This window comes from Euprymna scolopes, chromosome 26, assembly GCF_053919585.1.
Source record: "Euprymna scolopes isolate OS-2025 chromosome 26, ASM5391958v1, whole genome shotgun sequence".
Lineage (NCBI taxonomy): Eukaryota > Metazoa > Mollusca > Cephalopoda > Sepiida > Sepiolidae > Euprymna > Euprymna scolopes.
This window is the reverse complement of record NC_136507.1, coordinates 75837545-75860366: the sequence shown is the minus strand read 5'-3', so window position 1 is coordinate 75860366 and position 22822 is coordinate 75837545. Positions and strand designations below refer to the sequence as shown.

General features: G+C 33.9%; 1 protein-coding gene and 1 long non-coding RNA gene across 2 annotated transcripts in view; one reads left to right on the top strand and one right to left on the bottom strand.

Annotated features, from left to right (window-relative positions):
* The first annotated feature begins 442 nt into the window (after positions 1-442).
* Positions 443-15170, top strand: LOC145248200 (baculoviral IAP repeat-containing protein 5-like). The gene is made up of 4 exons (XM_080110064.1): positions 443-688; positions 7427-7536; positions 14416-14533; positions 15015-15170. The coding sequence occupies exons 1-4, from the start codon at positions 569-571 to the stop codon at positions 15093-15095; spliced, it is 429 nt and encodes a 142-aa protein (XP_079966190.1). The 5' UTR covers positions 443-568; the 3' UTR covers positions 15096-15170.
* LOC145248201 (uncharacterized) overlaps positions 13339-22822 on the bottom strand; it is a 20086-nt gene continuing 10602 nt past the window's right edge. Inside the window, exon 2 of the long non-coding RNA XR_013863334.1 lies at positions 13339-13707. This is a non-coding gene — a long non-coding RNA (uncharacterized LOC145248201). The remainder of the gene's footprint in view (positions 13708-22822) is intronic.

The window sequence follows — 22822 nt, the reverse complement described above, 5'->3', positions numbered from 1 at the left end:
TTGCGTTTATCTTGTTTAAATCAAAACGGAAAATTGCCTTCCTGTTGAACTCTTCTGTGTTTTAAGATCATTTTCTTCAAATTCTATTTTTTATTTTCTTTAATAAATAATTTTCTACCTAATCGATTTTCGTAATTTTTGGATATAATCATCTTTAAAACACGAGGAGTACGTCGATACAATTGTTTTCATGTGAAATTCAGTATTATGATTTCCGAAATTCGTCCTAGTAGTGAGAATTGCCAAATGTTCAATTTTTGTGAAAATTTGGCTACAATTAACAATTTGGCCCTTTGTTTTTTTTTTAACTTTTTTTATTCCGGAAAGATTTAGCTTCAAATATTTTTAATCGATCGTCTGGACGACGCGCTATTGTAAAGAAGCACCAACTTGGCTTTAAAAAGGCCAATTTGGCAACCTCGCCGGTACGTGTGTAAGCCAACTCAAAAAGGGGAGATAACTTTTCGCGTACGTCACGTGACTGCTTAGAGTGGGAATTCAAATTTTCCAAACGGTTACAACTTTCATCGAATATATCGCTTTTATTTCTCTTCAAATCACACGAAAAATGCCTAACCCGGCGACGTTACTAAACACAGAAGAATATTTTATGCATTTGAAAGAAAACCGTGTGAAATCGTTTAAAGCATGGCCATTTCAAGAAGACTGTTTATGTACACCAGAACGGGTAAAACTTTTTCTTTTATACAACGAAATCCTCCCATAATTATTAATGATGAAATCGACATGTCAAATTCAGTTTAGTTAACATTTTAAAATGTTTTTGTATTCATATCTTAAAATTTTTTGTTTATTTATTGTACTTATGCAGAATACGGGCTGTGCTGAAATAATAACGTTATTATTTAGAAATAATTTACTAGATACAAAAAGTCACAAATTGATCAAGTAATTTTTTTTTTATTATTATTTACGAAAAACAAATTTGCCGTTTTTTACCGATAACTTAATTTGGTACTACTACAGTTTATCGTCGAAAATGGGAGACATTTTTTTTTTCTTTTTGTCGGGCACCTGTCATCAGAATCGGGCAGAAATCAGTATTTTAAATAATGATCGAAACATGAAATAAATAAAAAAAAAATAAACTAGATAATGATTACTTCCGGAAAGAATTAACTACTACGTGTCCCAGCGACCCAGCGTAGTATGATCCCCCACCCAACCTCCCCATGGTAAGAACGGCTTTCGGATTAAACACCAGCAGTCCAGCACCCCATCTAGAAAGCAGTTCTTAACATGGGGAGGTTGGGGTTGTTTATACTACGCTGGAGCGCGTAGTAATTAGTTCTTTCCAGAAGTAATCATTATCTAGTTTAATTTTTTGTCATTTATTTCATGCTTCCTTCGGTCATAGTTTAAAAAGGTTTTCAAGATATTTATTAAGTAAGTTGTGCTTTTCAAATCTTCTGACGATAAAATTAACAATCGTTTTTCTTTTAATGTTTTTGTTTTTTTGTTTGTTTTTTTACTACATTACAAAAAAATGAAAATGCAATGATAGTGTAGAAAAATTAAGAGAAAGGGGGGGGGTCCATAAAAAAAAACATAAAAGAAAAAACGTTGATTTTTTTTTTTTATTGTAAGAGCGTAAAAAAAATAGTCGCGGAAAAACGGTTGTACCCATAAATATGTTTAGAAGAAAAATATAGCAAAAAAAAAAAAAAAACGTAAATGTTTGAAATAAACAAGCAACAAAACGTAAATGTTTGGAAAAATAAAACTTAAATATGCTTGCAAAAACAAAACAAAAAAAAATGTAAATATGTTTGGAAAAAAAACAAAAAAATTTAAATATGATTGCAAAAAAAAAAAAAAAAAAAAAAAAAACACGTTTAAAAGTAAAATATAACAAAAGCATTTTTATTTCAAGGGTGCCATTATATATATAGATTTTGTGCTTCCGTAACTGAGTGGACAGACAGTAACGCCACCTATAGTCGAACGGAGGAAACAGGCTCTCTCTTTCTTCACAATTACCGGAATTATTTTTATTATTTTTTTTTTTTCGGGTTTGTATTATTGTACACATAGATTCGAAAAAGTTGTCAAAAAAAAAACAAATATATAACAAATGTTATCAAAGACAAGATAAGTTACTTTTCTGCCAAACTGGATATATTTTTCGTGTTTTTATTCATTGTAACATGTTTATTCAGCTCGAAACGCTGGGACTGGGCTTCTGGGCTTGACCTTTACTCCTGATCTTAAATGGAACCCGTACATCAAATCTGTTGCCAAGGCCGCTGGAAAAATGAGATCTTTTTATCGATCCGGTAAATATCTCACTGCTGATGCTATTCTCTATTTATATAAGAGCCAGGTACGTCCAAGGATGGAATATTGTTGCCACATCTGGGCAGGCGCAGGCGCTGCTAGAAAGGACTTGTCCTGCCTTGATAGAGTTCAAAATAGACTTCGTAGCCTCATAGGAGATGTCCTTTTCTCTTCCTTGCAACCTCTATCTCACAGAAGAGATGTTGCGAGTTTGTCTCTGATGTATCGTTATTTTCATGGAAGGTGTTCAACTGAGCTTCAATCTATGGTCCCCCCTCGCCAAACTTTCACAAGAAACACTCGTCTAGCTGTACACACTATCAATAATCCCCCCCCACTCTTTATCTGTGACTAAACCTAAACGTAGATTCCATGAACAAAGCTTCTTTCTTAGAACTGCTCGCCTGTGGAATTGTCTTCCGTTTTCCTGCTTTCCGGTTGACTACAATATGGTTTTGTTCAAGTCTAACGTAAATAAGTTCTTGATGGGCCGTTCTTAGAACGGCCTATATAAGTTATCAAATTTACCAAATTTTCATTATGATTACTATATTGTCCAATGTCTACTGTCTGTACACTCTTTAACCCTTATCTTTGAGTGGCCTCTTGGCCTTGATAAGTGGTGATGCCGATGCCTATGTAAAAAAAAAAAAAAAAAAAAAAAAGCGTTTACCGATGTATTGGAAAATTCAAGATGGCGCCCGACTCTCTCTTTAACACGGTAAGTTCGGGAAAAGGTGATATAAATAATAAACTAGACAAAATTAGAAATTCGCTCAATATGTTACCGTGACATAAGTTGACATATATTCGGTGGTTTTTTTAATAGTATTTTGTCTAGTTTATTTATAACACCTTTTCCCAAACTTACCGTGTAAAAGAGAGAATCAGACGCCATCTTGAATGTTCCAATACATCGGTAAACACTGCATGTTTTTCGAGTTGAATAAACATGTTACATTGAATAAAAACACAAAAAATATATCCAGTTTGGTAGAAAAGTAACTTATCTTGCCTTTGATAACATTTATTTGTTATATATTTGTTTTTTGACAACTATTGGAATCTGTACAGTTATACAAACTCGAAATCTGACACCCCTACTTCTTTTTACTATCATGACTTCATTTTGAAATTTCGTTTCGATTGGCTGAAATTTTGGGCCTCCTTAGGGGTTTGTATTACTGTACACATAGATTCGAAAAAGTTGTCAAAAAAACAAATATATAACAAATAAATGTTATCAAAGGCAAGATAAATTACTTTTCTACCAAACTGGATATAATTTTCGTGTTTTTATTCAATTTAACATGTTTATTCAGCTCGAAAAGCATACAGTGTTTACCGATGTATTGGAAATTTCAAAATGGCGGCCGACTCTCTCTTTAACACGGTAAGTTCGGGAAAAGGTGTTATAAATAATAAACTAGACAAAAAACTATGAAAAAAACCACCGAATATATGTCAAGTTATGTCACGGTAACATATATTGAGCGAATTTCTAACAGTATTTTGTCTAGTTTATTATTTATTACACCTTTTTCCGAACTTACCGTGTTAAAGAGAAAGTCGGCCGCCATTTTGAATTTTCCAATACATCGGTAAACACTGTATGCTTTTCGAGCTGAATAAACATGTTAAATTGAATAAAAACACGAAATTATATCCAGTTTGGTAGAAAAGTAATTTATCTTGCCTTTGATAACATTTATTTGTTTTTTTGACAACTTTTTCGAATCTATGTGTACAGTAATACAAACCCAACAAATATATAACAAATGTTAGCAAAGGCGAGATAAGTTACTTTTCTACCTAACTGGATAATATTTTTGTGTTTTTATTTAATGCAACATGTTTCTAATACATTGGTAGACACTATATGTTTTTCGAGCTGAATAAACATGTTGCATTAAATAAAAACACAAAAAAAATTATCCAATTTGGTAGAAAAGTAACTTATCTTGCCTTTGCTAACATTTATTTGTTATATATTTGTTTTTTTGACAACTTTTTCGAATTTGTGTATAGTAATACAAGCCCATTTTGGGGGGAAAATTTTTACGATGTGCCCCAGTGCCCCACTGGGGCACTGCCCAGCGTCGTTTAACCACTAAAAAAATATCGGCGGTGTTGTACAATCATCAATCATCACCCCTGCGTAATTTCTATGCTGATAGGTTTTTTGACATTTTTTTAACTGGATTATTATTGGACACTAATTAACCAGATTATGAAAAAAAAAAATTGGAAAAAAAAATTCAAATTTCGACATTTGAAAGGAGTGCTCACTTTTTAGTTACGTTCTCGTAAATCGGTCACCCATTTTGTAACCAATAAAAACACGGGTATATCAAAACCATAGAAAATAAAAAAAAAATTGTTTCTCAAAGAAAAAAAGGATAGAATGAACATGACTTTTTATGAAACTAAAGTTTCGAGTTTTTTTTTGTTTTTTTTTTAACTTAGTTTTTGGGGTTTGTTACACACAGATTCGAAAAAGTTGTCAAAAAACAAATATATAACAAACGTTATCAAAGACAAGATAAGTTACTTTTCTAACTGGATAAGTTTTTAGTGTTTTTATTTAATGTAACATGTTTTTAATTGTAAGTATTATAAATTTCTCTAACATGCTGGAGAAATGTTTCATAATTTTCCATCCCGTTGTCAATTTTCATATCGTACGTCTCCCGATATATAGCTTCAACATGGGACCCTTTCATATCGTCCGAAGGCACTTCCGTGTTTTAGAAAGAAAAAAAAAAAAAAATGGGGGACCGATTTACCAGAACGTTGTAACTAAAAAGTGAGCACCCCTTTCAAATGTCAAAATGATTTTTTTTTTTTTTTTCATAATATGGTTAGTATCCAATCAATAATAATCCAGTGAAAAAATTTCAAAAATCCTACCAGTATAGAAATTATTCATGGGGGTGATAGTTGTACAACTCCGCCAAATTATCTTTTTGTGTGTGTGTGTGTGCCTAATATGTTCAAACGGCCTTTATGAATAATATGTAGAGAAAAATTTGGAGGAAAAAAAAAAATCCCATTTTAGAGTGGGTGATCACTTTCTTATATACATCCAACGTAAAGTGGTCACCCACTTTTTGGCCACTTAGCGTTTAACGAGACCTGTGACCCAAGCATTATTTCAAGTTTAGCGATCGAAGGGGAGAGAAGGAGGACAGCAAACATGACAATTTGGAGGACGGGAGACGATTACGTTTAAAACATGAAATAATGTAGTGTTGGGGGGAGAGGGGTGTGATTAAATTTAAAAACAAAATAACTATAAATTTTCGTGAAGAGGGGGGGGGAATTCATTTTTTTTTATTTATGAGACCATTATGTATTTTCACCTAATTTCTCTTTTCATATTTATAAAGGCCGTTTAAGTAGGGTTTTTTTTTTTGTTTTTTTTTTATAGAAGGGGGAGGTATTGGAAACATAGACCAACACACAACCTACCTTTAACAACTTCTTCTGGGGTTTTCAAGTATCCTGAAAATGAATCTCATTTAAAAATGGGGCCAGCAACTAGTTTTCACGGTATTACAAACCTATTTATCTACATGTTTCATATATAAATGTAACGTGGCGACCATGCTTGTCTTTTTTTTTTTTTTTTTTTTTTTTTTTTTTTTTTATAGACTTGCAGAAACGTGTGGGGGGGGTGGGGGTGATGGAATGAAATTACAAGATAATGTTGAGCTAATTTTTTTTTTATTATAAATAACCAAAAGAAAAGTAAAAAAAAAAAAAAAATTGTTTGTACGCGTAAGCACGTGTGACATACAAAAAAAAATCAATTTTTTCATTTCTTTGATCATTATGTAGCTTTACCACTACTCACAAGAGGTGATGATCAATTTCAGTGGAGGAAGTAGATACAGGAAACCTTACTACTGCTGAGCAAACTAGCTTCAAAATATTTAAGCGCACCACCTTCACTTTTGGAGAGTGAGAGGCTCTTTGGTACAGGTGGTAATGTGCTTGAACCTATGAGGAACAGTCTGTGTCCTGAGAACAGAGAAACTCTGTTTCTACATTACAACTTAATAGTATTCAACTTTAAATACTGAAGAGACTGAGAGCAGAGGAAGCATACAGCAAGAATAGAAGAGGAAATAGAGTAGTAGCAGGTGCAGAACTTCAGCTTATAGTTATTCACGTTAAGAATTACAATTTGTACTTTGTAGTTGGTTTGTAATTTCTTTTTTTCTAATCTAATTGTTTAATTATATTCATTTAAGAATTGGAAATTGTACTTTGTATTTTGTAATTTTAGTTAATAAAGGCAAGAAGCATAATGCCAGACATTTAACAAATGTTAAGTTAAATTAGCAGTGGCCACGGTAATGTGTCAAAGCTATTTAATGAGTCACTTGGCAGGGATGAAATGGTTTAAATTAAATTGGAAAGAGAAAAGTAATTAATCGGCTAATTAATCTGCAAAGTGGCCGATTACCTGCTGATTAATCAGTGCACCACTAATATATATAATATCAATTTTATTTGCTGGAAACTAACAGTAAATGTTTTAAACATATTGGGGGGGGGGGGTAGATACTTCGGTGCTTATTTAGAATTACAAAAATACATTTTCGTACATGCAATTGTTATGTTCCAAAAATCGCGTAAATTTCCAGTAATTTTTTAACTAAGAAAATCAAATTTTATGAGGAAGCAACAGCGAGACCGGAAACTGCCACATTGTTTTATAATTTCAAAGTCAACAACTCTGTTCAACTCCCAAGATTTTTTTGTATTCAAATTAATAAAAAAATTATTAATCGCTACAAATCGTTCATTTTGATTTTCTTTATAAAAATAAAATTATTTGATCAGTTTACATGATTTTTGGAATATATCTTCATTCCATAGCATGCCCCATTAAAGACTTTTCTGTATTTTTTTTTTCTTTTTTTAAGTGTAAGTCTAAATAAGCTTCATTTTCTTTTACATTCTATATTCCTGATAATTATTAATGGTTAGAGATTCTACCTTTGATATGAAACTGATTCAGCATTAATTTGAGTAAAATTGTAAATTCCTTTGTGATGTTCTTGGCTATTTGAGATTATTTCTTGTATTTTTAAAAAATTACTTTTTTGTATCTTTTTAGATGGCTTCTGCTGGCTTTTATCATTGTGGCACTGAGATAGAACCTGACTATGTTCGCTGTTTTGTGTGCCAGAAAGAACTTGACGGCTGGGAACCTAGTGATGACCCATTGTACGTTTGTTTTTTTTATTTTTATTTATTTAGCAATATACATGAAAAAAATTGAAACGACTTAAAATATCTCAGTAATGGCATACATAGAAAGAACTTGATGAGCTAAGAAAGCTTTTTAAAATCTGATTAAAATTAAGGAAGTTATGATTATTTTTGTGCCTCACACGTTTGGATATTTTTCCCTCTTTAGGACCATATCACATTTTTTACACTACGTTTTTAGTAAAAATGTTATATCTTTGTTAAAGTACAAGATTAAGCAATGAAATTGGCTATGTACGAGGCGCTTTCAGTAAGTTTCCAGACTTTTTGTACAGGCATTTAAAATCGTCAGACTCTTGAAAGTTCAGTATGTTATTGGTATACATCTTGTAAGATGCCTGACTAATTTATATGATTTAAGATTCAAATGAACAGCTACATCCGGATTTGGAATACACTCTACTAAAACTTGATTGTCACTGCAATAAAATTCTGCTTTTAAACTTGGAAAAAATGCCACAGAAACGTATGGAATGCTTCAGAGTGCTTTTGGACCATCTTGCATGAATCTATCATCAATTTTATAGTGGCATAAGAAACCGTTCTGCACACAGTCACTTATATATATATATAAAATTGTTACCAAAGGCAAGATAAGTTACTCTTTTATCTATCTGGATAAGTTTTGTGTGTATTTTAACTTATTTTAAAGTGTTTATTTACTTTGAAACACCAATCGTCTTAAGTTAGAACAAGAAAACAATGGTTAACACAAGACGATCATCTGGAGAGTCTATATAATTACTCAACGCACCCAATAAATATCACTGACATTTATTGGTTGGGTTTCTACTAGTATTTTGTTTAATTTTTGAGCAATTATTGAGACTCCCCAGATGACTGTTTCATAGTGAATAAACGCTTTAAAATATATTAAAACACAAACTTATCCAGATAGGTAGAAGAGTAACTTATCTTGCCTTAACTAACATTTATTTGCTATGTATATTTGTTTCTTGACCACTTTTTCGAGGCATTTTGTTTGTTTGTTAAAAGCCAAATGTGCTGATCAAATTCGTCTCTTCTAAACCACTAACAGGTAAACCCATGATTGAATAAGGAACTCTGTAACCAAAACCCTAAAACTCTTTATTCAATTATTGATGTGGAGCATGACTATGATTAATTCACTATTGGTTGGGTTAGAAGTGGTTTAAGGACAGGAGCGTTTACTGAAATAATTTTGGGTCAATTTGTAGTTTTCATCCCACCCACCTCTTCAATGCACACCTATCTTTTTTAATTCAAAATTCAGTGCTAGTGCGGTAGCTCTAGATATATCTAAGGCTTTTGACAGGGTATGGCACAAAGGTCTCCTCAGGAAAATTAAATCATACAGTATCACTGGTAGAATACTTAGCATAGTTAAATCCTTCTTAGATAAGAGAAAAATCCAGGTTGTCCTAGACGGTCGAACATCTAAACAGTGTGATATAAATGCGGGAGTGCCTCAGGGGTCTATTCTTGGACCTGTATTGTTCCTGATATTTATTAATGACCTCCCCGACAAAACTGCCTCTGAGATGGGTATATATGCTGATGACACTACACTCTATAACAGGCATGACAGGAAAACAAATGAACACATATCCAAAGAAATGGCAAAAACACTAGAGGATGACCTCCAATCTGTAGTGGAATGGGGACATAAATGGATGGTCACATTCAATGCTGCCAAGACTAAACTGGTTTCCTTCAATAACTACAAGAAACCTTCTCTGTCACCAATAGCAATGGCCAGTGACTCTCTGTCTGAGAGTACATCTTTCAAACTGCTTGGCCTAACGTTCACAGGAGACATGAGCTGGAACAATTATATTGAAAACATTGCCAGGGCCGCTGCGAAAAAGGTAGGCTCTCTCTACCGTGCTAGAAAACTACTGACACCTGAAAGTATCCTGTATCTTTATAAGGCCACCATTCGCCCATGTATGGAGTATTGTTGTCACATCTGGGCTGGTGCGTCTACTATTAGTCTCTCGCTCCTAGACAAGGTTCAAAAAAGAGTCGCCAATCTGATAGGCCCTGAACTGGCATCTAAGCTTCAGCCTCTGTCCCATTTACGAAACGTTGCATCCCTCTGCTTGTTCTACAAGTATTATAATGGTGAATACTCTGACGAACTGCAGACACTTGTGCCCCCACGATGCAGACACCCTCGACAGACCCGATAGGCAGCTAAATCCCACCCCCACACAGTAGTGATCCCTAGATGTAAAAGATTTTTCTACTCCAGTAGTTTCTTCCCCAGAACTGCTAGACTCTGGAATTCCATTCCAGGATCCTGCTTCCCTAACTGTACTGACATGCAGAAGTTCAAGTGCAACGTGAACCGACATCTTGCTGCCCAAATCCCTACATAGTGCCCCAGTAGTTGCTGACCCTGATAGTAGCCCCCTACACCAAAGTGGCAATGTGCCTTGTTTGGGGTGAAAATGTAATTAAAAAAAAAAAAAAAAAAAATGACAAGATACTTCAAAAAGACTATGAAGTCATCAAGGATCACATCAGAGATACTTCATGGAGCAGTATCTTTTCTATACTTGCTGAACAGTGTGCAAATGAGACTACTGAATGGTTCAAAGCCGTAATTGAAGCACATGTTCTCACACAGAAGTTTTATAACGAACTCCACTCTTTACAATGGTTCACTTTTACTTGTGCAGCTGCCATTGCACAAAGGCAGCATGCATTCTGCAGGTTTATCTGCCATAAGTCAAGTGCAGATAGAAAAAAGTATATAGAAGCTAGAAATAATTGTAAGAGTGAAATGACCACAACCAAAAGAAGGCATACCGAAATCACCATAAAATGCATTGCATTGCAGCAATTTTAAGAACTATAAATTTCTAGAAAATCTATAACCGTGTAGTAATAACCAGCTATCAACAATTCCCCCTACTATCCAACAACAATAAGGTTATTTGTACGACAACCAAGAAGGCTGAACTTTAGATCCAACAGACCTCTCTCTCTCTCTCTCTCTCTCTCTCTCTTTCCCCTTTGCGGAAAGAAGTCACTCGATGATCTAAAAATCATCAACCCTTCTCATGTTAGTGATATAAAAACCTAGAGACTTTGAAAGTATGTGAGGCTAATCTTATCCCTGCTATATTATTTAAAAAAAAATGCTCCACTGAGGTTGCCCCTTTTTCTCTTCAAACTTTACCACAAATGCCTTATCAAATCTTGCTTTCTTGATTGCTGGAAAATTGCTTCTGTGGTACTAGTATTCAAGAATTCTGGTAAAAGAACTGACCCACTCAATTATCGCCCCATTGGCCTCCTTTTCTTTGCCAAAATATTTGAGTCCTTAATCAAGCATTAGTCCACCACCTCATAGCTACTAAACTTCTTTATGAGTGAGTGTGGATTAGGCAAGCTCATTCTACTAGATATATCTTAACTGTAATCTCTGACTGTTTATACCAAACAGGGCAGTAGTCCTTGATATGTCTGAAGTCTTTGACAGGGTTTGACACAAATCTTCCCATAAAATGAAACTGTGCAGTATTACTGGGCAAATACTTAATATTATCAGATCCTTCTTAGACAAGAGAAAAATCCAGGTTTTCTCCAATGGTTGCATGTAAAAGCAGCATGATATAAATCCAGGTGTGCCAAAGGGGTTGATCCTTGAACTTTTATTATTCCTGATATTCATAAACGATCTCTCTGATAAAATTGTTTTTGAATTTTTTAGATGAGGGTTGATTGTTTGTATTGTTTTGATTGGAATATTGTTCTCATCTTGAGTGTTATTTGTGTAATGTTTTAGTCAAGGTAACCTTCGACCTTTGTCAGGCATGTTGGTTGCCATCTTGGAGAAGGAGAAAAGTTACCGACTCTGTAGATGATTTTGTATCCTTGGAGTTTTTTTGTTTTTTTTTTCACCGTGGTTTCATGTGAAAAAAAATTTGGTTGACAAAGGGAAGTAATTCTAATAAAGTTTGACAAGGGATTATCTCCTTTTTTACCTTTGAAATTTTAACGAGGGGTTGTACAATTTTTGTTTTTCTTTAATTGCTGTTATATCCTCGCATAGGACACTAGCTCCCCGTGTGTTAAATTTGATAAAACATTTCTTACATCAAGAGGTTTGTATGTGGGTCTTCTCTTTGAGCTGTGTTGTTGCTGGCAGCTAAGAAGTGCACCCTGTATAAGATGAGCGACATGCAGTTTTTTAAAACTCAAACATTGAGTTGAGCTGGAGACTGACCGTTTTTAAATGGCATCCAAAATCCAATTTTTTTGTGATCCGCCTCATACAGTGCCCTGGCGTCAATTGAATTATAAATCATGGAAGAGGAGAGAAAAGCGGCGATACATGAATATTTTATTTAATGTATGACAGATTGTTTAGAATTTAAACTTTTTCAGAAGCATGGCATCAACATTGATCTGGCCTCTTTCGCCTCGACTGCCTTCGCTTTTTGTCAAACTGTCACTTTGAGTAAAGTGAAGGGTTACTGTATTCATTATGTTTTACAAACACTTTTTTTTTATAATTACATTTTCACCCCAAACAAGGCAACTTGCCACTTTGGTGTAAAGGGCTACTATCAGGGGCAACAACTACTGAGGTACTATGTAGTGATTTGGGCAGCAAGATGTCGGTTCATGTTACACTTGAACTTCTGCATGTCAGTACAGTTGGGGAAGCAGGGACCTGGAATGGAATTCCAGAGTCTAGCGGTTCTGGAGTAGAAAAATCTTTTACATCTAGGGATCTCTACTGTGTGGGGGTGGGATTTAGCTGTTTGTCGAGGGTGTCTACGTTGTGGGGGCACAAGTGTCTGCAGTTCGCCAGAACATTCACCATTATAATACTTGTAGAACAGGCAGAGGGATGCAACATTTCATCGATGGGACAGAGGCTGAAGCTTAGATGCCAATTCAGGGCCTATCAAATTGGCGACTCTCTTTTGAACCTTGTCTAGGAGCGAGAGACTAGTAGCAGATGCACCAGCCCAAAAGTGACAGCAATACTCCATACATGGGCGAATGGTGGCTCGGGTGTTTGGGGGGGGGGGTAGATCAAAACCTGGCCGGGTGCTTGGAGGTGTAAAAGAAAAAAAGTTTCAGTAGAGCTGTAGGCTTGAACCCCGAAGCCTTGACGCGAAGGTGAAAACGAAACGAAAAAAAAAAGACACCTAACCATCTCGGCTACGAAGGGAAATGAATTAATAAGCGTGTTAAGTTAATTTTTATAAATCGACAGGTACGAGGAAGTTAAGTCGCGTGATGTTTGACCTTGAAACATGACGTAAGCAATGGCTGTTCAGCAGTTAAGATTTTGTGCGGAACAGCTTTTACCCCCGTTTATTAGGGAAGTGTCTCGAAATGAAAGCAACTGTCTGATATGAAAAAAGCCGACATTGACCAAATGTTACATCACTTTCTGGAGACCACTGGCCGTGGGCTAGCTGCATATTCAAATCAAGTTTCGCTTTTTTTATACCGAAAAACAAAAGCAACACACGGTAATCCAAATATGTGGAATACTTAACATTTCAAAGTCGGGCAAATTAAATAAACAGCCCCCCCCCCCCTCCCGAGCACCCTCCCAAAAAAAGCCTTTTGCGGACATACACAAAAAGCGAACATACATACACACACACATTTTCACTTTTATATATATATATATATATATATAAAGTCTAACATGTTAATCTTTTTAAATGGTGTCGTTACATCTTAACACTCAGACCCAGCATATTGTGCCTGAGACATTAGCAAAGAAACAAACAAAAGAAATTCGACTTGGCATTTTTATTTATTTTTAATTTTTAATTTTTTTAATTTTTTTTGTTTTCAATTTTAGCTAAAGGCATTTATTGCTGGTACTTTCCAAGAATGCATTGCATATTATTTTAAAAGTCCTTAGTTCATCTTGTCTGCTATGTACTTTACAAAACCTTGCAATCTTGACACTGGCTTAAGTCTGTCGCTGCCACTGCAGGGCCACACATCCATCTCCTGCCTGCACATGCTTTTTTGTTCTTGTCCTCTCCACATAGTGCAGTTTTCTTTCTCTTCTCTTCCTCTGCTGTGGCATCACATCGTGCACCGTCTTCATCATTTTTATGTGTCATATGGCTGCTGCTGCTAAATACGCTAGCAGTTCTGTTACAAAAGTAAGTTGTTAAATGTAACTTTATCTGTTGTAAAAATAAAAACTTAGAACATTTTTTTCAATAGTCAATAAAACAAAAGAGATAGAAAAAAAATGGTGCAAGTACAGTTCAACCTAATTTAAAAAAATTAAAATATCTTTATACATACCTGTCAGGGAATGAAAATGTCATATTCCAAAAATGTGAATTGAGTTTTATTTTTATAAAGAAAATCATTTTTAAATGTGAAATCGTTAGCATTGGAAGGCTTATCTTGAAAGTTCGAATTATTGTGGACTTATTTGCTGTTTTTTTTTTTTTTTTTTTTTTTTTTTTTTTAAGACATAAGCTCTAGTTCCTATTTGCTTATTCATAAAATTTGATTTTCTTAGTTAAAAATAAAATTACTTTATCAATTTGTGATTTTTGAAATATGACATTTTCGTTCCATGACGTACATCATAAAGATATTTCTGTAGCTTTTTTATGTTGAGCTGTGGACTTGCATGACTTCTGCCATATTTCAGAAAAATTTAATGCAACGATTTCTTATGTGTGCATTCAAATAATTTTAAATGTTGGAACCGTTAACCAAAATGTATTTGTTAGAATAAATATTCTATATCATTTCAGTACATTTTAATGAAACCCCATATCAAATTAACATTTTGAATTTGTATTTTTTTTATTCATTTATTTTTTTTCTATTACTTTATAGCGTTGAACACAGACAGCACTCAAAAGATTGCAAGTTTTTAAAAATGAAGAAAGATCCTGAAGATTTGACGCTGGAAGAGTTTTGCAAATTTGTAGCATTCATCCAGAAAGCAAAAGCAGTGGGTTAACTTTCTTTTGTTTCTTTGTCCCCCTCCTATTATTCCTCTCCCTTCTTTGTCCCCCTCCTATTATTCGTCTCCCTTCTTTGTCCCCCTCCTATTATTCGTCTCCCTTCTTTGTCCCCCTCCTATTATTCGTCTCCCTTCTTTGTCCCCCTCCTATTATTCGTCTCCCTTCTTTGTCCCCCTCCTATTATTCGTCTCCCTTCTTTGTCCCCCTCCTATTATTCGTCTCCCTTCTTTGTCCCCCTCCTATTATTCCTCTCCCTTCTTTGTCCCCCTCCTATTATTCCTCTCCCTTCTTTGTCCCCCTCCTATTATTCCTCTCCCTTCTTTGTCCCCCTCCTATTATTCCTCTCCCTTCTTTGTCCCCTCCTATTATTCCTGCCCCCTCCCCCTATTATTCCCCATTCTGTTTTTCCTTATGAATTAATAACATTAATTTTTTTTTTTTTTTTTTTTTTTTTTTTTTTTTTTCCAGAAAAAACAATTAGAGGACAAATTACAGGAACTCAAGACTCATGGGGAAACTGTTCGAACCAAAATGGAAGTGCTTGTGTAGATGACAGAAAATTAAATTTCCTATTGTATTTTCTCTAACCTGTATATTTAATAATAAATTCATTTTAAGTTGAAATAGCTTTTGTGTATTTTTAAAGAAAATCTTTAATTTATGAAAAACTTGTCAACTCTATAATGGCTAAAAAGTGAATCAATAATACATAATGTTTTATTGTAGAGTTAGGGTTTCTGAATTTTGGAGTTTAGGACTGATTATTCATATTATTTGGATTCTTTAAACTGCTGTTCTCGTTTTAAGTGTTATTCCCATGTTTTGGTTCTTTGAGTGTATCTTGTCAAACTCTAGGAATCTGCATGGAATTTCTAATGAAACTCTTTATTTAATCCAGGGTGGGAGGTAGTATGCTCTCGTTCTGTCAGCCATGATTGCTTCTCTCTAATACATAGTACTACAAAAAAGGTAGCAAAGTGTATCACTCACTTTCCATTCAGTCCTTCACTTCCTTCGCATCACCGGGTTATTTCCTTAATTAATTAATAATTATTTTTAAACCTTAAGTTTATTTCAATTTTTAACTTGTACTCATTCCAATTACAAAGTTTCACTTACATTTTTAGGAAGTCAGTTTTTTGTTTTTTTATTATTTAAGGGGAGGGCGCCTGGTCATAAAATGCGCTTAAATATATTTTACTTTTCCAGATTTTTTATGTTATAGTCAATTGTCTATCAATTATTTCATGTGACATTGTACCCAATATATAGTTGTGTTTATAAAAGTAAAATAAAAAAAAAAAGTTATGACTTGGATGCCATCGGCTAGAATCGAAACTGAAAGCAAAATTTGTAGCAGTCCAACATGAGACATTACCATGTGAGCCATCATCAATCAGATGATTAATAATTGAGAATAAACTAACATTAATGTACAAACTTATATATTTGTGCATGTGTAAGAGAGCAGTTTAAGTCGACTTGCATTTGCCAAATTTTCATTTCTTTTGATTTTGACCCCCTTAACAATTATTTTTTACTCGGTAAAGACCCATAGAAAATGGTCTACAAAAAATGCAATCATTTGAGCCACCTTGTGTCGCTCTGCGACCTTCCTTGTAGCTCTAAGATACAGTTTGAAAAAAATAGAGACAAAGATAGCGAGTTTTATAAATGAGATTTTCAGTGAAAAAGGTTTTTAGCTTTATAATTAAATGTGAGAAAACAAGAAATGTTATTCCATAAATAAAGTAATGAGTTCAGAAGTGATACATTCACAAGAGATATTTGTCTACTATTATATAAAAGGAACTTTGTATGTTTGTGAGTTCATTGAACTCCGAAACAGCTGGGCTGATTTTTTTTTTTTTTTTTTTTTTTTAAATTTATTTTATATATATATATATATATATATATACAAATGTACTTTATGTATCTGGGTAGTGCTCTTACATAGGTTTTGTATCGGAATGTCTTCAATAAGTATCGATAATCAAAAAACATCCGATGAAAGAACAGGCAATTTTGACCAAAGTTAACATCACAAGTGCACTCGAGAAATTTTATTACCACACAAGCCGAAAGACCTGGCATATAAAATCAACAGTAGGTTCTTTGATATGACGAGTGCATTCAATGTTTCTGTTTAAATCACAATTGGACCGAGATACTTGACTTTTGCATTTAAACTTTAATTCAAGCCATTATATATGAAAATAATTTTATAAAATCAACAGTGAAATCTATTGTGCACTAAACACTGCAGGGATGCATGTGAAGCTTCCTTCTGGTGCACCACGATGGATCAAACTAGAACAGATTTAACTAGATAATAGACGATTTCACTGATTTTTGATGACAAAAATATTGTGTGAGACCTTCATTATCATTCAATCCTGGGCAACGTTGGATATCCCTGCTAGTTTTATGTTTAAAATTAAGATGGAAGATTACAGTAATAGAAAAAACAGGCTTTTACTAAAACTGTACGAGAAAAATTATGCCCAATCAATGTACACCTGACTGCTCCTACTGTTTGTCATAAAGAAATGTGTAGAGCTTGAATCAGCAGGAGTCGAATTAGACACATAGTTATGCCAGATTTTGATCGGACATAAGGAGGTTTACTAAAATTGTACAACTAAATAATGTACGATTATTTGCTCCTGTTGCTGACTTGCTATTAAGGCAACTTTGACACAAACGAATTACTGGATTTATCAGTGAAAAATATTGTAAAAAGTCTGTTGTGGTATTATTAAAATAAACAAAATGAATTTACTCACAAGTTTCAGTCAAGGTTATTTTTTTATTTTATTTATTTTTTTTTTGGCAAATGTACTTTTAGATTCATAGATAAAGTATTTACAAAAATTAGTTTGTAAAATATTCTCTCTTAAGGCAGGTAGTAAATAGATACATAAGTATTTATTTACCTAATGAACTCCTTAAAAGCTGAAATAATCTTTCTTTTTTTTCCAATTCTGTGTGCTACATTTTTGTCTTTTTTTTTTTTTTTTTTTTTTTCATTAAAAATCTTTGTAAAAAAAATAAATAAATAAAACAAGTTTTTTTTAGATTAGTCGTGCCTTAATTTTACTAATTATGCACGCCGAAAAATTAAACATGATTTACATACGTCTAATTAAATCCTAAAAGACAGACAATTATTTGACACATTGTATTGGAAAAAGATTTTTGGCCGTTAAGGGTTTAATTAGTCAACACAACTTCGACAGGTTCAAGTTTAATTTCAAAAACAAAAAATAGTCGATAATAAGGATTTCTATTTTTTTACAAAGATTTGCTAGTGTTACATTGTTGTTACAAAACTCAAATTTTAAAGAAATATGTCACTTGTAAAATTTAATTTGGAAAAAAAAAAAAAACTCAGCCGAAAGTGTGACAATAAATTTTTGTTGTTTATTTCAATAATAAAGAAATAAACTTGTTTATTATTTTTTTTATTTATTTTTATTTATTTATTTATTTTTTTCAAAGATTAAAAAAATATAAAAGTGGCACACTGGTTTGGAAAAGTCTCAGTCTTTAAGAATTTGCCAAAAATAATCACGACAAACTCATTTTATTGTTTATTTTAATATTTTTTTTTGTGCTAATGGACTCTGTAGATTGCCCGTGTAATATTTTAATAAAAATCAGGAATTTTCCTTACAAAATATATTTTTGGATATGAACTTAAAATAATAAGCAACCTCTCAAAACTTCTGAGTAAATTCATTTTATTGTTCATTACAAGATTGTTTTACGATATTTTAGGCTGACAAATAGTCGATAGCCTGTGTCAAAGTTGCTTTAATCAGCGGCAGCGGCAATTAGTCGTACATTGTACATAGTTTTTAGTCGTATATTTAGTAGAACTGGAAAAAACAGGATGGTCTGTGAATATTTTAGAGTTCTTGTAAAACGAGTGATTTTAGCTGAGATATCAAAGAAGTCAATAATTAAAGCTCACACCTTAAACAGGTCTGAAGATAATAATCTAAAGCTTCTGAACTCAATTATACAAATTATTTCATTTAAAGTTATTATTAAGAATCAATGTTAATTTGTTTTCATATTAGAAGTAAGGTTGGGAATATTTCAATAAGTAAGTTTATACAGATTGGCAGATGATAATGATTTGTGCTTGTTTGTACGAGTTGAGGCATTGCAACAGGCTAAAGGTCCAAAGGAGGGGCGCCAGTTTGGGGACTCCACTTTAATTTGTTTATTGAAAAGGAAAAAAAAACAAAAAAAAACCTGGCTTTTAACAGATTGAGGTGGCTCCCAGGAAGGCGATTTTGAATAAATTAAAAAAATCTTCTGATTGGTTCCAAATATAATTATTTGTTTTTATCAATTCAGGTCTGCAAATTCGTTTTTTTTTTTTTCTTTTTTTTTTTTTTTTTTACAAAAGAGTCATCACTTATTGAGGCCATTTGAGGATAAGGATGTACGGTAGTCAACGGGACAATATCGTAGTAATCGTTAGTAGTGGAAATTTGATAAATTCGATTACTTAAGGGGACAGCTCATCAGGAACTTGTTTTCGTTAGACTTGAAGACAACCACATTGTAGTCAGCTTGAAAGCAGGCAAACAGAAGAGAGTTCCACAGGCGTGCAGTTCTAAGAAAGATGCTCTGTTCATCGAATCCACATTTAGATTTAGGCACAAATAAAGAGTGAGGGAAATTATTGGTAATGGTTTCAGCTAGATGAGTGTTTTTCATGAAAGTTTGGTAAGTTGCGTAGAAACGAGTTTAAGCATTTTAATTTTGGACACTAAAGGATAAACTGGTGCTACACATTCTAACAGGCATTTTGAATGTATTCAGAGAATAAGGAAATATTTGAATGCTTGAATTTCAGAACGGCTGTTTGGTTGTTCATATTTTTCATCATTCTTCGCAATGCTTGAATAAATTATTCAACACCTCAGATCGTATTCAAAATGTTGTCTTCCCCTGACTCCTAGGTTCATTATAAGTTTCATTTAAGTGGTGTCCTGTCTGATACAGGCATTGACGGTTAGTACTCTCCATCTATCTCTCTCCCACGAGGCATTTGTGAATTCACTGATGCTCATCATTCACAATTCTGTTCATGTTGTTTCTCGAAAGTGTTTTGATGTATTGTCACTGCTTTCTTTACAGATGTACAGACAGTAGGTTGCAGTTTCTTTCTGTCTGAGCAATTGTCCTGACCATTGTACCCAAAGGGATTTTCTACCCAGCACAACAAGATATGAAACCATGAACAGAATTCTTCCTGGTTGCTTCCGTATTACATCAGTCACCTGCTTTCCATCACCTCACATTATCCTGATCGAAAGACTAAAGTGGATTTTCGACCTTGCTCAAGGGTCTCCCACAGATTAGTTGAGCGAAGAAGGTGCCTTAATTTTCCTTTGACAGTAGTGCTGTCTTGCCATCCTATACAGAACCTGGCATTCCCAAATGGTCACCCATCTGGTACTTGCCAGGCTCATTGTTGCTTAATTTTGGTGATCTGACAGGAACTGGTATATCAACGCGATTATGCCGTATATTCATTGTAAGTAACTTTTTCTTGCATCATTTTGCATTTCTTCGATTTTTTATTTTTATTTATTTACTTTTTTTTTTACATAGGTATAACCGCTTATCAAGGCCCAGAGACCACTCGAGGATAAGAGTAAAGAGTGTACAGTAGTTAATTGGACAATATAGTAATCGTTAGTAATGGAAATTCAGTAAATTTGTTAACTTAAGTGGAACGGCTCATCAAGAACTTGTTTACGTTGAAGACAACCATATTGTAGTCAGCTGGAAAGCAGGAAAACAGAAGACAATTCCACAGGCGTGCAGTTCTAAGAAAGAAGCTTTGTTCATGGAATCTATGTTTAGGTTTAGGCACAGATAAAGAGTGGAGGGAATTATTGATAGTGTTTTCAGCTAGATGAGTGTTTCTTGTGAAAGTTTGGCGAGGGACCATAGATTAAGGCTCAGTCAAACACTTGCCATGAAAATAACGATAAAGCAGAGACAAACTCACAACATCTCTTATGTGAGATAGAGGTTGCAGAGAAGAGAAAAGAACATCTCCTATGAAGCTACGGTCTATTTTGAACTCTATCAAGCAGGAAAAGTCCTTTCTAGCAACTCCTGCCCAGATGTGGCAACAGTACTCCATCCTTGGACTTACCTGACTCTTATATAGATAGAGAATTGCATCAGCAGTGAGATATCTACTGGATTAATAGAAAGATCCCACCATTTTTCCAGTAGCCTTAGCAACAGATTTGATGTAGGTGTTCTATTTAAAATCAGGAGTAAAGGTCAAGCCCAGAAGCCTGTCAAAACATGAGGCCTCCCCAAGACGAGAGCCATTCATTTCAATTGATGCCAGATGGGGATCAGAACGTTGATGATGTAAAGATAGAAGCTTGGTTTTAGATGCATTAAAAGTAACCAGCCACTCCTTTCCCCACTGTACCACATTTACATGATTTTCAGTTTCATTTGAATAAATAGAAAATAGTTGTAGACATTGTATGTGTAGACGAGTCGGGAACGTTGGGGACTTGCATAAGCCCCCTGAAATAAACAAATAAAAAGAAATACACTACCAAATAATGTAAAATAAACTTTTGTTTATTTTCGTTAAAAGAAAAAAAATCACTTTTTACGTGCGCCAAGGTAGCAGTCGGTATGAAAGAAGGAAGGGAGGAAGACGGTGAAGAGCATGAGAGAAAAAGTCCTATTACGTGTTGTGGTGAAGTGAGTGAAAGAGAGAGTCAAGCAATGTTCTTTGACGTGTGAGAAAAGCTGTCATTTCAGCTACTGAATTTCACTCAGCGAGCGTTGCTGTTGGTGCCGGTTATCCCTTTCTCTCGTGAGAGAAGTTCTCCGTGCTTTTTATATTTCTTTAGCAGCTCCCAGAGGCTTGCAAAACTAAGTTTTTTTAAATAAAAAAGTTAATATTTTTGACAAAAAAAAAAATGTACTTTCAGCTACGTTGGCGATTTATCAAGCGTCCTGCTTTTTGACCCAAGAGGTTTGGTGTGAGTGAATACTGTAATTCTCGCACAAATGAATTTATAAATTTTTAATGCGTGTGTGTGTTTCTTAGAAAAATAAAATAAGAAACAGCACATATATAACTTAGTAATCTTTACAAAACTCAAGCAACTTCTTTTTACATTTCTATGCTCACTTTTAAAAAAAAAAAAAAGTGTAGTTGTTCATTACAAAACAATTTCCTATTAGAACATCAAATGCGAGGGGAAAAAATAAGCTGACAAAGTTACGTAACTCTTGCATTCTTCACTATCTTCCTTGAAATGGAGTCTTACACCCCATGTGATCGGAAGCCTTTTTACTCACATTTATTTTGAAAATAATTTTGAATAGTTTAAGTATTAAAATGATTAACCAAATATTGCATTACAATTATTACAAAGTAACAAACAATTATTAATAAAAAAATAAATTCAGTCCGTTATTTTTTTATAAAAAAACAATAAATATGAAAATTCCACCAAAAGATATTCGGCTTAAAATATAATTGAAGATTCTTTTTATTATTAACAAGCAGAGGGAATCTGGTGTTGTCCAGGTGTTTGGAGGTACAAAAGAAAAAAAAAAGTTTTAGTAGAAAGGTAGGATTGAACCCCAAAGCTTGATGCGAAAGTGGAAACAAAAGGGAAAAAAAGCCAGACTCCTAAGCATCTCGGCCACGAGGGAAAGGAACTGATGAGGTCGTTAAGTGAATGTTTATCAAGCAAAATAAACAGGTGCGAGGAAGTGACAAGGTGTCTAACCTGCAAGCCAGGTCATTCGCTTTTCGAAGCGGCGAGCTAGTAAAAGTTGGGCAAATTAAATCCACACACGATCCCTGTTTGTAACTCTTAGATATTATTATTTAGACGTGATATAAAAAGTTTATAGAAGGAGTGAGCCGACCGATCGCTTCTCGGAAAAAAAGCCTTTCGAGGACATACACAAAAAGTGAACATACATACATACACACACACATTTTCGCTTTTATATATATATAAGCCTGGTTCGCAATTTCTGGTTTCTATTTTATGCTTATATATATATATATATATATATATATATATATATATACTAGCAGGGGGTACCCGGCGATGCCCGGGTGTCTTGAGGTTAATCAAAACTCTGGGGAGGGGGGGGAGATTAAATAATAATAAAAAATGTTTTGGTAGGTGAGTATGAGAATCGAACCCATACCCTTGAGTTGGAAATTAATGTGTGAAAAAAATAAACGT